Source organism: Aptenodytes patagonicus, chromosome 12 (assembly GCF_965638725.1).
Source record: "Aptenodytes patagonicus chromosome 12, bAptPat1.pri.cur, whole genome shotgun sequence".
NCBI classification, from domain to species: domain Eukaryota; kingdom Metazoa; phylum Chordata; class Aves; order Sphenisciformes; family Spheniscidae; genus Aptenodytes; species Aptenodytes patagonicus.
This window is the reverse complement of record NC_134960.1, coordinates 18,769,675-18,785,074: the sequence shown is the minus strand read 5'-3', so window position 1 is coordinate 18,785,074 and position 15,400 is coordinate 18,769,675. Positions and strand designations below refer to the sequence as shown.

Below are 15,400 nucleotides of genomic sequence, written 5' to 3'. Positions count from 1 at the left end.
AACAAGCTTACTTGTATGCCAACGTTGCACTAAAATGCTGTTGGATATACGCTTCCAAAACAGTGTTAAAATGTTGAAATTTACGGTCTGCAATGAGTCCTATGATATATATCTAAACAGACATGGACATAATTAGCATTTTTCATAAGGTCACATTTTAAATTTAAATATTAGTCTTCTGAAATATTTTTGATAATGCACTATTTAAGAGTTTTTAAAGAAATTTGCTTTTCAGTCAAATAATAATATTCCATCTGTTCTGTAGAGATTTTAAAACTAATTCCTTGAAATAAACAATAGCTCATTCAAAATTCTAGGGTTCTTTACTTTGACAAATAAAATCATTTGGTGCTGATTCTTACCAGCGCATCAAAGACAAGGATGTCATACTCGTTACTGTGGGAATGTTCCATCATGATGTTAAACAGGGCATCCAGCGTATCTTGGAGAAACTATACAACAACATGATATGACAAACTGACAACCAATTCAACCTGAAAGTCTCACAAGTCAGTTTTCAGATAGTAGACTTGATTTCCCTCAAGTTAGAATTTTAAAGGCCTTCACTGAAAAATTACTTAAATTCCGAAAACACTTCCAAGGATTTAGGCTCTAGTTTCTTTAAGAACCTACACCCTCAGACACATGAGCAATCAATAATACACATTTAGCTCAAAGCTTATAGAAAAGCTAAAAATATTATATCAATGACATAACTATCTAAAACTGCATTCCTAGTTCCTTAGTGATACAGATTAGTAGCTGCTATTTTCACATATACACGATGATTAAAAACACACTTCAAACTTCTGTGGTCTGATTCAAAGCCCACTTTAAATCAAAGAAAAGCAGCCCAGTGACTTGGGAACCAAATCTTAGTTTGGTTAAAAAAAAAACTTCTTTTTTTTTTTTTTTTTCTCCAAGTTCTCCTTCCTCCTTCTCTCAAGAGAAGCATCTAATGCTTATATTTAAAGAGTAACACAAATGTAAGACTCCTAACCTGAGTATTGGAGTCTGCCACTTTCCAAAATAGGAATAAGTTTTTATTCATGTTATACTCATTAAATTAACAAAGCACTTCACTGGGTACATAATACACTTTCTTTTTTTAATATCAACATGTAAGTTAATATTAAAAACCATAAAGAAAGCAGGAGGAATTGTTTGTAATGTTTCAGGTAGACAGAAGCAAGCAGTTGAACAGAGATTGTGGAAAATATTTCACTGTTACTGCCTTCATATCTTATCAAGTTTTTAAAATTTTCTGTGCATGCTCAAAATTAAAGTTTACCTGTGACATATATGTAAGCACCTGACCAAAGCAGCAATGACTCCAAATAATACTCTTGGTATTGAATTCTCCATTCATGCACAAAATTTCCAGCAAAATAAAACAATGGAAAGCAGAAAAGGATCCCAATAAATGAATTACCAGTGAAAGCAGGGAAATTTGACTGGTAATCTTGCAAATCTCCACAGCCTAACAGTAGCCAATACCAGAGATGTTCGGGAGTAACAAGTAGAAAAAAAAAAGAGAAGGCTAACACTACGAAGAATCCTGTCCAGTGCTTGCTTCCTTGCCTGTCCAATATAGAGCTTTGCTCATGTCTTTTGCAAACTATCCCTAACAGAGGCATTACACTGAATGACACTCATAAAAGAAAGTATAATTGACAGGCTTCTTTAAGTTCCTGTGTTTACTGTAACTGATCCTCCAGTTTCTTTTTCTTTTTGAAACTATGTAGCATTTTTTCTGCCATGGCTTGAAGGGACATGAAGAATTACTATTACTAGAATAACTATATAAAGATATACCTTCACAACTTCCTCTCCATCCACAATCTTCAGTTTTTCCAGGTTCTCCTGAAGCAGCTCTGGCTTCATACGCCACTTCAAGAGACCTAGTAAGCCCACTAATAGAAAATAAATGGACAGACATTAAAATTTAAAATGTGATTTATCATTTGTGCAAAAGTCTTCTTTATTAAACTTCTACCTGTTTAGAAGATACATACCATTCTGAGTTAACTTTGTAGAACAGACAAGAGTTGAAATATAAAATGCATCTCGTGAGCTTACGGAAAGCCCCCCTACAATACTTGAGTTCCTGACTATGGTTGCTCCTTTATTTTCCGTGTGTTGACGCGTAGAAGGTAATGTCAAATAAGCACTAGCATCCTCCATTTTTTTACTGTCCCCCTGAAAAACAACATACCATTTATGACATATTTCACACCACTGGATTTAAAAACAGACTTACTTGGTACTTTGTACAAAAGTAAACAAAAAGCTATGTTTCTATGGACTTAAATGCATGCACTAAAGGATAAAGAATACCCAAGTTCCAGCGTGGCTCGTACAGGTAAACCAGGAGTCAATGTTAGTCAGCAAGAAAGGCTGCGATGAACATGCAGGGAAAATAATACACTGAAATTATAAAGGTATGTGTTTTAAGGTGCAGTGAGGAATTATGAGGGGTAACATCACTGGCAGAGTAAAACCAAGAGCAGATTTCTCATTAAAATATCAATAGCTATGGAACACAATAGACTATTGAGCATCACCTTGAAGACTGTACACAGGATAACACTGTTACGACGTCTGCACACAATTTAAGAATAGAAACCAGGACTGAATAAGGAAAGAATAGCAGCACTGTTTTGATAATGCCCATCGTAACTTAATACCTGGACCTTTAACATAAAAGATCAGAACACAGTAAGATTATATTTTAAATTGGACAATATGCTGCAGCGACTAAGTGACACAGATATCATGCAATTTATGCTTTTCAGTAGAATGAACAGCACAAAAACAGAGACCCAACAGGTATTTTTCCATCTTCTACTTCATCAAGTTGCATGCCACAACCCACACAGATTTTTTTGTCTCTCAACTTTTGATTCGTACCCCAGACAGGAAAGCATTTTTTAGAGAAAGACAGTAAAAATCATATTCCTAACTGCTTAGAGAATATAATTTTTCTTTAACAAAACTACTCAAGAAAATTTTCCCAAATGAGTTTATGAGCTCTGTCACTTAAAGCTACAACACCACGACAGAACTGACTTAATTGCAGACCCTTAGGCTACAAATGTGCATAAACAAGGAGTTACAAAAAAACATCATCTAGAATGATTTTCTGAAGTTTTGCATTTGTATCTGATTCAATGACTGTAGGTGTGGAGCCTCTACTTCCTATCAAACAAGAAGTAAGGTTAAAAATTGACCATAAAGAGACCTAGACAGACAAAAGGCAAAATCCTTACACAGCAAAACAGACAGCATTACTAACTTTTACGATTGTATCAAGCTTGCCAAATAATTACTTCTCAGAATTTCTGGAACCAGAAGAGAATCTTGACTTCCTCTTTGAGACAAGTTAGACAGAAAATGGGGAAAAGACTTGAAATTTTGATCCAAAAGTCTCTCAAAAAGATTCAATGCCTGAAGGCAGTGAAAATAAAGTACACTGTTCAAACCTGGTGATTTTCGAAGGACTTATTTTGAGAGGCCAGATGTACACCTGTTTAAAACACAGCTTACAATTACTGTGTTTAATACTGGAATAGGCAAACATATGCCAGAAAATCTGTCTATTTCTCCCAAACATAAAATAGGTCCACTCAGTTTAGCATTTCTCATCTATGCTGTCACTTAAGGAAAAATTACCGGGTTGATGCAGGAATGAATAAGATGGAAATTCTTAACCAACACCAACCACACAGTCATATGATGTGATCATTATTTTCCTTCTGGTCTAAGTATTTATCAATGTTGGTATCAATGAAGAGAATATAAATAACTATACACTGCCATTAATTTTTGTGGGACTACCTAAACAACTTGATTTAGTTGTACGCATCTCATTTGCCATTAATGTTATGGCAAACTAGTTTACTGAGAAGAGCACTAAATACCTAAAGTAAAATTTCTTCTGTATTGGAAGCGATTTCTGGTTCTTAGTTCCTGTCAGACAGTAGTCTCCAAGGGAAAAAAAACCAGCAACAAAAAAACCCAGAACAATCTTGAAACACCTGTTCCCTGCTTCAGTTCAAAGTCAAAAATGCTACCTGTGTCCAATCAGGGCTAGCCAAAACTGTTCTTCACATCCAAAATCAAATTCCTAAAACTTTCACTTTTTTATCTGAGTACCTACACAGAGCAGTTTCCAACAACCAATTCCCTAAGATTACATTCCCTGATTATTCATGTGACAAAGATTCTAAATGAATCAAAACAACACTTTTCCCTCCTTCAGCAAGAATAATGGTACACATCCAGGGTACTGAGCTTTAGCATGACTTCCACTATACTACAGAAGGCCAAAAGCACACACTTCAGTAAAAATAGTAGGAAGAGGGACCTCCTCTCATTGTGCTTAGATAACACGTCTCCCTAATTAAAATTTAGAGCAACGTTTACTGACCATGGAACAAGTTACATCTTTTTTTGTTCAGATGAAAACCATGATATTAATTTTATTATTCTAGCAAAGATAAATCTAGCACTAAGAAAAAACAATGCAGTCAAAGACAACGGTGTGAAAAAAGGTGTCTCGTGGGGGAAAGAAATCAAAAAAATGGATCCAATACCTTTAGGACTAACAAATCATGGATGCCATCTTGAAGAGTTGTTCCATCCTCCTTCATTAGCCTTATGTAGGCCATTGCAAAATTCTTTTCTCCTTTATCTTTAGCTGCAAAGCAAAGTATTTTCAGTTGACTACCCATCAATGAATTAAAATTCACTAAAGTAAAAATTCCCTACTTACACTCTTGAGATGACCTGTGTCTGAACATGAAGCGCAGATGTATCCTTTGCATGTCTTCAATAGGGACCGCTACCTTTTGTAAAATCAGAAAATAATGAATAGAGTTATGGGGGCGGAAGGTGGTTTCACCTGTAATGAGCTCCTATTTTAGAATAAACAAACACCACTTCTGCTGGCTCCATAATGCCTTTCACAGACCATTTAAAACTATTGAGCCTGATCACAGTAGCAGTAGTGGGTGATAAGCAATAATCTGTTATACTTTGAGCAAAGTCTAGCACCACCAAAGAAATGAAGCACTGAATCCAGTGAGTTAAAGCACACAAGTGCTTGTGCACTAGAAAATAAGTATACTACAGTCTTATTACTTACCCTGTTAACCATACAGAATTATGCAACATCTCTGCACTATGAAACTTCCGTATTTCATATACATAAATTAACAACCAATTTAATAAACAGGTGAAAAAGGTAAGAAAATTTAGCAAAATAAGTATATTTTTGTGATTAAATTCAGTTTCAAAGGCTTGAGTAGAATCCCAGGAGCTCACAACTGCTTTATTCTTAAAGTAGCATACCTACTTATAACAAATGTGCAAGAAAAAAAGGCCAACTGCGTAAGAAAAAACACAAGTTTTTATATTATCAAGTTTATAGTTTTAGAACTTTAAAGACTTGTACTCCTTTGCATTCATTCACAACTTTCCTTTACAATTCTTACTGCCTAACACTCCTTCACATTAACTACGCTTTTCAAAAGGATCTGCTGTTAATGATTCTGTATAAAAGTCTGAATTACAGAATAATTTAAAAAAGAAACTAGTATATTAAGCAAAAAACAATGGGTCAATGTTTTCAAAACAACAAATAAGCTCCTGTTTCAAATCACACTTCCATTCCCTCCCTGTCCTGCCCAATCTCAGCAACGCACCTTAGTGTAATAATTGCAGGCTTGTCGTACATGGCAATATTGTCTTCAATAGTCATCTTCAAAAAAATCATGCTTGCTAGCAAGCCTGAGATATGCTTTATAAGAACTACTTCTGGAAGCTTCTGGGCATTTTCCAAAGACATTAAAGCTAGATTAGATAATTATTAGTGTATGTCTAAAGAAATCCAAGACAGTTTTTTCTCTCTAAAACCGTAATATCTTGGGGGGGGGGGGGAGGTGTGTGCGTATGTGTTTTGGTTTGGTTTGGGGGGCTTTTTTTTTTAAAATCATGCAACTGAAGCTCCTCATCTCTATTGTTTCACCACAATGGAACAAACGCAATATTTCATTTTTGATGAGCCATGTTAGGACATAAGGTTATCTAAGATGACCTCATTTGTTTTGCTAGACAAAATCTTAACATCATTTTCTAGGCCAAATTTTAAGCCTCAGTAATCATCTCTCTCTTGTAACTGATGTATGACTAAGGCTCCATCCTTCTGGCTGTATTCAGGACCAAGTTATTTTTTAGAAAAAGCTGATGCTGTGCAACTTTTCTGTGTGAGGTACCGAGAAATGAAGAGAAAAAAAGCAAGTGAAACGTATCTACACCATACCTTTAACGTTTCCATCCAACGTGGCTGTTTGACCTGATAGTAAAGAACTGATCTATATTCGCTCACGGGTTTGTCCCCCGCTCCCAAGCAAACAGCGTTCTTACAAAAAGGAGGGAAGAAACAGCACTTAGTGGCGCATTCATTTCTGTAAATTTTTACGACTCGAGCAAAACCAAACCGAGAAGCAAGCCACCGAACGACAGCCTCCCCCAGGACTCCCGCCCCTGGCCGCGGGCGGCAGCTTCACCTCAGCGCGCCGCCGAGACCCGCGCGAGCCCCCGCCCGCTCTACCCCTGCGTAGGCGGCGCTCGCTGAGGTACGACGGCGTGGCGGCCGCAGCACCCTCCGCCAGCCTCGGCCTCCCCCGGGCTTCGCTTCCCGCCCTCAGCCGCGCGGCCACGGCGCCCCCGGGCGCCACAGAGCCTTCGCAGCGGCAGGCGGGAGCTGGGCTGGGCCGGCGCCGGCCGGGTAAGTGCGCTGGGTCCGCGCTTCTGCGGCCTCATAAAACCACCATGGCGGCTGGGAGCGGTGCGGAGGGCGCAGCTGCTGCCTGTAGGGCACCGGGGCCCTGAGGCGAACCTTTCCCCGGTTAACAGGCCCCGCCGCTTGGGCCGTGCTGCCCCCAGAGCCCTGCGCAGCCCCAGCTTGGAGCCTTGGGAGGCTGGAGACGCTCCGTGAAAGCTACGTGTTCAGGACCAGCATATATCGTGCAGCATGAAGACCCGTCTTTAACGAGCAGTTTTGAATTTGGATATGGCATCATTCAAAATGAAATAATAATGAAAGCACCAGAGAAGAAGCGTTAATATGAAGATACTGCATTTTCCAAGCCTCTGAACATAATGAAAATAAACATTTTCCATAATTATACCGGACCTACCCATAGATTGCATGTTACAGGGGTTACACAGTGGGCTCTAAGAAGAGCTGGGTGATGAACATGTATAGACTTGACGTCTTTTCTCAAACTGACAAACTTAAGTAACCAAGGCATCATCTCAGTTAGTCAAGAAGGGTGTGATGCTGGTACCTGAAGATGATTTGTAAGGTCTGGTCAGAGCGATTTAAGTGTGTAAAGGTATGTCTCATCTGCCCAAATGGAGATTTTTCAAGGTTTATGCACCAACTTGTTCTAATATATTCTGTGACATTTATTTGGAACAAAAGGCCTTTTACTCACAACAGTAAATCTACTGCTAGGTCTTCAACTGAAACGAGTTTGATACCTAAACAGAACCAACCATTTTCCTGTTTAGTGAACATATACATGTTTTGATTCATGGACAATTAGAAACATTGAAATTAATATAAATACATGGGTTTGAATGTTTATTGGTATTAATTTATTTTTTGGAGGCTAAAAGGGAAAACCAGTTACTTTTGTTATTACTTGCATTCAACAGCATTTCAATTAACTTCTCAAAATTGTTGCTTAAACATGTCTAAGGCATATTACCCACAGAAAGCAGGTGTGATTTGAACATATGTTTCAGATCATAGTCAAAGTGACAAATCCACTTTCTCCTAGTATTTGGAGAAAGGATGCATCTGCAGAACTGAACTTTCATAATATTGGAATGCAAGGTTTAATGCATTGTAGTAGGTTAATTTCTTCAAGGAATACTTTGGTATATCTATTTTAAGCATATTATCTGTGAATAGAGGTTGCTGAAGGCGATTTCACAACAGAGTTAACTTCTGTACATGCAAGTAACATAGTTAGGTGTTTTCATATGTATAGGTAGTGTTCCGTAATCAGGGTTACAATTTTTTGTGTGGACCCTAAGCATTACGTGGGTTTAGGGTTTTCTTCATCCAAGCTTTAAAGTTAAATTTTAGGTCAAGCATTTAACTGTAGTTCATAAACATACTTCAGCAGGTCATGAACCACAATGAGTTACTCCATCTTTATTTTATCTCAAGAAGCATCATTATGATTTCACCCTCATAATCACAGTGCTGATTTAGCAAACAGTATACAGCTCAGAAAAGGAAAGGCCAAAAATCCTCCTGAATACTGAACTGGTGTTCAAAAGCCCTAATGAAAAGACAAAAATTCCTCAAAATGGAAATAGACAAGCAAAAAGACACTGTAAATATTTATGTTGCATATGTACAGTGTCCACACTCCTCTGTTGTCACTAATTTAGTTATTTCCCATGTATTTCATTCAAAGGACAATGACACAGTCTTCCTGGCACAAATCAAGGGTTTGTTATGGAGCAGAAATGGTACTTCTAACATTTTAGCGTACAAATTGCATTCCTCTGGGAATTTCCACAAGAAAAACCCTAGAGTAAGAATGCAGTAATTGTCAGAAACAGCATTTGTTCCTTGGCACAGCTAAAATAGGTCTGTGTTATTTCCCGTTACAGTTTTATGCAAGACATTTATAGGACTTTAATAGATACGTCACTTTAAACATCATAAAACTGATCAGTCAGGAGATGTCACAAGATGACACAAGTGAGAGAACTGCAAGTTTTTGCACAATGGTATTTTCATGAGAAGTTTAAGGCTTACTTCTATAATGAAACTCATGTTTCTATGTCCATCATACAGAAAAAAAAGAAAACTTACTGGCAGCACTTTTCCTTCTTCATCACAGACACACATTATCACTTCCACGTTTCTTTGAGTTGTTTTATTGTATTTATCAAAATCTCCATACAGCAATGTAATATAAATGTCATTTCTTATGTCTCCTAAAGAAGAAATGGAAAGGTTAAAAGTCAATGAAAATGCTGTGAGAGCATGGGGTCAACTGAACTTCACAAGAGAGTGGCTCTCTTGCTGCAGTGAAACAGTTAAAAATGTCTTATTTTCCATCTGAACTTAAGTTTCATCTCTGTTATTCTTAGCGAAGAAGATCCTACAATGTATTGTTAAACGAACCAAATGGGAGTCCCCAAAGTGACTTGAAGCAATTCTCGTTCTGCACTGACACCTGCTGGTGAGGGGACGGATGATGCCATTACTGAATTTTACCCAAATACACAGCTCTCTTTCTAGAGGGAGCTTTGTATTTTAATTTTCTCCCGTGAACAAATTAACGACTTCTTTTAAAAGTATCGAGATTTGAATTGAAGGATTTGGGGGAGGCTGTTTGTTTGTTTTTAAAAAAAAGGAGCACTGCAGACAGTGAGTGACTTTAATTGAAAAATACCATAAATCCAAAAAATGAAGAGATTGTAAACTTATGTTTATTATTATTAAACGAAGTGATAAAGTTACAATAAAAATAAGGTTAATTTAAAATTCAAGTAAGCATCCACCATAATCTACTTAGAAGATGAGAAAGTACGAGGAGCTGGGATTATCCCTCACTGTCTTGATTTTATTTTTTCTGTTTGAGTACTAGAAAATACTTTCGAAGGATTTCACTATTTTATATAGCCTTTAATATTGGAACAAAACTTACCATGAAGAGTGAATTCTAAAGGCCTCTGAGTTACCCATTACAGAAATAAGTAAATATGGCTGCAGCTGATGCTTATTAACCTAGGGAATGAAAAAAACCATTCCTATTACAGAAGAAAGCACCTCCTACCTGGCATGATTATTTCAGGAAATCCTAGCTTTCTAGCAACAACTGTGGTTCTGTCTACAAGGTGTGGATAGTCCTTCCTAGTTTGAATCCCATCTCCAACAAGCATTTTCACAGTTACCCAGAGACCTATTAAGAGAAAAAATAGATTACATTTATGGTAAGGAAAAAGAAAATCTCTCTTCAGAGATTGCCTCTTCTACCCACCAAAACAGTGATAAGAATTCATTTCCCCCCACTTCCTTTAGCTGAAAGTAAAAGCTCTATGATCCAAAACTGTAGCTACTAATTTAAATAGTCTCCAAGATTCTGCAACAGACTCATGATTCTTCACTTCCAGCTTCAAAGTTGACCCACCTCCATGATGGTGCTACAGCTCTAACATAAAAGCCTTTCTCTAAAATGTAAACAATATAAAATGAAGTTCCACAAAAAGACCTTGTTACTTTACTTAAAAAAAAAAAAAAAAAAAAAATCTACTTTACCTTGTCCACCACTGTCTCCTTTCGATGCAGTGACTTTGCTTAGGAGACTGTGTAAAAAGTCATTCTCTGCCACTACCCTGCAGGAGAAAAACAATGTCTACTAGGAATTAAGTGCTAGATATATCAAACACCATTCAGAACATCGATGACAAACAGCCTCAGTCCTCTTTGCTGTACTTGACCTTATTACAACATGTTCTGTAATTCCATTATCTTGCACTCCAAGTTGCAGACCACTCACATTAAGCTTACGTGTACACTGAAGTGAAAAAGATTAAATCGACAACTTCAGGAACAGCGTTTTGTGACAGACTGACAATATGAAAGCTTATCATTTTGTAGGAACACACAACGTGACTGCATTCACCAACATGCCAGTCCAGTCCACTTTCCCTGATAAAGAGCCTGACGAATGAACTTTGAATTTTTTTCACCTACTTTTGAAATTGGAAACAAATTCTCACATAACAATTTAATCCAATACGTTTGTTAACAAGTGAAATAATAAACCAGTGTGTCATACTTGGGTCTTTCAGAATGAAATTTATTCTCCATAGTACATAGCAGCAGTGCTGTGTAGAATGCACAAACATGTTTCCAGTGAATACTGGCATCTATGCATTTGATCTGTGAGTACCACATTTTTAGGCAGCTGGTCTGGCATTTCTTTTGAAGATAGTTAATGTATGACCATTCAACTACTTTTTAACTGAAACCCAGTTTTTACTCAGATTTTTCTCAAATTCAAAACAGAATCAAGCACATAAATTACTAGTTATCCATACTTGCAAAGCTTACTGTTGAGTATGTATAACTATTTAACTTGGGTTTTGTTAAATAGGACATGGTACCAGCTGTCTGAAGGAGCACATTCATAGAAATATACATTCATTTAACATGGGATGTAACCCCTGTCAAGTCTTAAATGCCTTTTAAAGTGATACTTAAATAATTAGCACTATTAAAACAAAATTATTAAAAGGAAAAATTATTTTTTCTTGAAACATTTCACAGAATATTACAGCCAAAGAGATACAGAAATATTTTTGCGAGTCTAGGAAAAAAAGATACAACTATCTTACGGGTGAAAGGGAATGAAATGCTGCTTTTCTTCATCACTTTCAGCTTTTCCTTTTATGATATCTGTAATATCCATAACTAGAAAAGTAAAAGAAGAATCATCAAAACATAATAAATAGCATTGCAAAATATTTCCTCTTATCTATGAATAATGTGCATTACTGTTCTTGTGCCTCTGTAAATCTGTAAATACAGATTTTTCACTATAGCAAGCAGTATAGCCCAGTAGGGGTAGATTTGTGGGGCAGAACATTTAGTGCAAAGTCCACATTACAAACATGATGTTGCGTAAAGGGAGAATTGCTTCAGACTAGTTTTGGTCTAATCCTGCGAATACGGGTATGAGTGCATTGGTGGTGCTCTGGGGACATAATCATTGGTTTTATTTCACCTGCAAGGAATTCTATTGCTATACTCTGGTACTGTGCTTTGGTTTGCACTGTGTAGCAGTAAGTATGAATTATTAGGAAATTAAATTCGAAAGCACATTTCTGACCTGAACTAAAATGCTAATGTAGATGCAGTCTTTATGGACTTAAAAAACTAAATATGGAAGATAGTTGATACAGCTGTTTTGTATTCTGACATGTCTTGGTAGAGATTCTACGGTCCAGGGTTGTCAAGTATCACTGGGGTCCTGCTTCAGATATAGCACAGGAGACATCAGTTACCTGCCACTCCAAAAGGCCGTCTTAGTCCTTGTGTGTATTTCTTTGAGTTGCTGTCTTTGAGATCCATCCTTCCAACTCGGACTATTTGACAAACTAAATAAATTTTGTCTCTGCTAAGGTCTTTATTGCCAAGATCCTAAGATACAAACAAAAATGAATCGAAATATTACTTGGAGAAGAACCAAGTTGTGAAATTTAACAGGACCTCCAGTAATAAATTGAGCCTCAATAATCAATGGGAAAAAAAAAACCCTGAGCCCACAGAAAAGATGAAAAACCTGACAGTTTAAAGTTTGAAGAAAACATAAGGTAAGATAAATAGAGAAAATAGTAGCAGTCAAGAGGTACAGCAGATAAAAAAATCAAGTCATCAGTAAATTTATGAGGCAGCAAATTGATTTGAAGAAAGGACACTGAAGCATTGTCACTGCCTTAAAGCACTCAATGACTGGTCATCTTGCTCCGTTTCTAAGACTACTTCTGCTTCCTTCTTCATCTTGCTCGATCTTCAGGAGTTCTGATAGTAAGCACAGAGAAGAGACAATCCGATTTGCAAATATGAAAGCAAACTGGAAAACACTTACTGTGAACACTACTTTAAGATTGTTGAGCATATCAATTTCCTTTGGAAAGCCTCTACTCCCCCATCTCACCAAGTAGTTCTCACTGTTATGAAGATAAATATCTTATTGTCACATGATTTAAAAATTCTTCCCTTTCACAGCACATTAAAAACCACAGTACATAACAAAGGTTGCGTAACAGATAATAGTCTGTGGTGATTGTTTAAATACCAGACTAAAAAGACCAGAAAAATGCTACACAAAAATACCATCAGTAAGTTTGGAAAAATAACTTGAACATAAGTTAGAATGGCACCTTTTTTGGAGGAAACCTTATCATCAGTCTGTTTGACAGCAATACTCAACAGAATCTTAATCTATATTTGAATTTATAAGTTACTCCCATTTTGTCCCCTTCCCCCTGTTTCAGCACTTTGCTCCAGACACCACAACATTCCCCATCAAGAAAAATCTCTTAACTTTGAAGTGGTCTCAGGCTTCTCCAAAATTCTGAATGTTCAATCCAGGAATTACCTATCAAAATATTTGGGTTCCCTTACCCTAGAATTCTTTAATAGCCGCCAACAACTAGATCTGTCCACACTTCCCTTTCCTTTTTGGTCTCTTCCTTTTATTTCTGTATTCTCTGCATTACTAGCACGTTGGCAACTGTTTTACTTCATTTTGGCTAGCTCCTTTTGCTACTCTTTTGCAATAAAAAAAGAAAGCTTACCTTATAATTGTTAATTTCTGTGGATCGTATAGTGACATAAAGAGTTCTGCATCCTCTCCAATTCGGCAAACAAAATTCCGCACAAAGACGTATAGGCTGTGGGTGGGGGAAGACGACATTCGGGAGTACGATGCATAGTCTGGTTGATCCTTTGACTACTCAGAAAGAGGAAAATCATTAGCTAGATCCATGAATTAAAATGGTGGGGTACTACAAGTAGTTTCAGTTTTTATCATATGTAAGTTAACCTTGAAATATCATAGAAATTTTGGATAAAAATACTTGTTTCCAGCAAATAAGCATTGCCCTGTATATTCCTCTGAAAGACATTGCTTAACAACGCAGACATGACTAGCAAATAAGTTTCTGACCCTCCGCAATGCTTCATCAGTGTATCAACATCCTTTTCTACTATGAAGCTAGAAAGTTAGCAGGTTAGAAGGTGCAGAAGTGACATAGGTACGGAAGATCCCACCTTCCTCTCCAGAGCCTTCACTGTATGCGAGGAGATGAAAAGCTCAGACTGGGTTCTTTAAAACACTGCACCCAGACTAGGGAGCTACATCCATTAGCAAATAATGAAAAAGCTGATGACAGAGGCGGCTTAAATCATTCTTTTGCAGTACTTAAGGGACTTACTCAGAAAGAACTTCCTTTGAACGGGATTCTAAGCATATTATGCTTTCCAGGTAGGTGTCTCCTTTTAGAAATCGAACAGGGATTACTTTATTTTATGAATATTTCCAAGGAACACAATAGTTAAGCCGTTTCTCTTCCCTTCTCCCTTCACCTCCAGAAACCTTCCTTTCTTGAAAATCTTACATTCATTTTCATTCAGGAGAAAAGAGCCAGGTTAAGTTTCCCTCCTGTATATGAATGTATTCAAAAACCTTACCTCCCAAGAAAATCAGGCTGCTTTCAATGGAACTGTTCTGAAGTCCTTTACTAAAATTTTGGTAAAAGACTGCGCCTAAAAGATTTGACAATGTTTTTGCTATGCTGTAAGAACTTAAAACTTTAGGTTCTTAAACCTTTAAGTTCTCTTCTCCCTTTAGGAGTAGAGAGCAGGGAGTTGATCCTTATGGGTCCCTTCCAACTTGAGATATTCTATGATTCTATGACTTCCATATCTTAGGCCAGTTCTTCAGCCACTGGGCAATTATATAAATAGTGAAACATTATCACCACCTCAAAGAGAAGAGAAAGTATTAAGCTGTCACTACAAAAGCAAGCCTACAGGTCTGAAAGAGGTGATTTTTGAACACAGTAGGATATAGCAGAAGGCCTACTATCCACATCGTAGTGGGGTTTCAGTATGCTAGGAACACTAGCAAAACAAAATACGCTTCTTTGAAGAGGAGACAAATAACACATGCTGAGATCAGGACACAGATGAGCAGGTTCACTGACTCAAAAATAGGCTCCTAATTTCTACCTACATCCCATTTAAACCACCTAGAAACAGCTACTTAACATTTGATGGCCTAAAGCTCTTTTTACCCATTGTTTGGCTCTATTTTTAAAACAAGTCACCACAGTCTGTTGCAGACTACCAAGTTTAATTTTCCTTATATTGCCTGTTAATTACATTTTGATGTCTGGGAAGCAAGATTTATTTAGTGACACTGATGAGAACAACTCATAAGGTGCTTTCCAGTGATTTGTCATGGGCATTACTGAAGTGTCATGACAACCCAACTTTTTTTTGGGCAAGTGTTTTACTTGCTTTATTACTGTTTATTTTCTCATGAATGAAGAAAAGAACCCAAGTATCTTACAAGTCCCTGAACAGATTTAATACAGAAAAACGTCAAGGAAGTATAGTCACCTGCTTTGCATTTTAAAAGATGAAATTTATGCACTCATCAGCTTTGCTTAGGCATGCTAACTTCTGGTGTCCACAAGATTATGCTGAGTTCACCTGAGTTCCTCTTTAGTGAGTTTAAATTCTTCAGACTAAATAACAAGCAGCAACACATAGCAAACAACTAGTGTTGTC

At 37.1% G+C, this 15,400-nt stretch overlaps 1 protein-coding gene across 1 annotated transcript in view; it reads right to left on the bottom strand.

Moving 5' to 3' along the window:
- The window catches only part of DOCK2 (dedicator of cytokinesis 2), a 213,534-nt gene that overhangs the window by 177,198 nt on the left and 20,936 nt on the right, over positions 1-15,400 (bottom strand). The window contains exons 8-21 of the mRNA XM_076349698.1: positions 13,402-13,556; positions 12,690-12,771; positions 12,106-12,241; positions 11,437-11,512; positions 10,355-10,431; positions 9,873-9,998; positions 8,903-9,027; positions 6,323-6,421; positions 4,775-4,847; positions 4,596-4,699; positions 2,016-2,199; positions 1,816-1,913; positions 363-452; positions 12-112 (exon numbers count right to left, since the gene is read on the bottom strand). Coding sequence (XP_076205813.1) covers positions 12-112; positions 363-452; positions 1,816-1,913; positions 2,016-2,199; positions 4,596-4,699; positions 4,775-4,847; positions 6,323-6,421; positions 8,903-9,027; positions 9,873-9,998; positions 10,355-10,431; positions 11,437-11,512; positions 12,106-12,241; positions 12,690-12,771; positions 13,402-13,556 — 1,526 coding nt within the window. The remainder of the gene's footprint in view (positions 1-11; positions 113-362; positions 453-1,815; positions 1,914-2,015; positions 2,200-4,595; positions 4,700-4,774; positions 4,848-6,322; positions 6,422-8,902; positions 9,028-9,872; positions 9,999-10,354; positions 10,432-11,436; positions 11,513-12,105; positions 12,242-12,689; positions 12,772-13,401; positions 13,557-15,400) is intronic.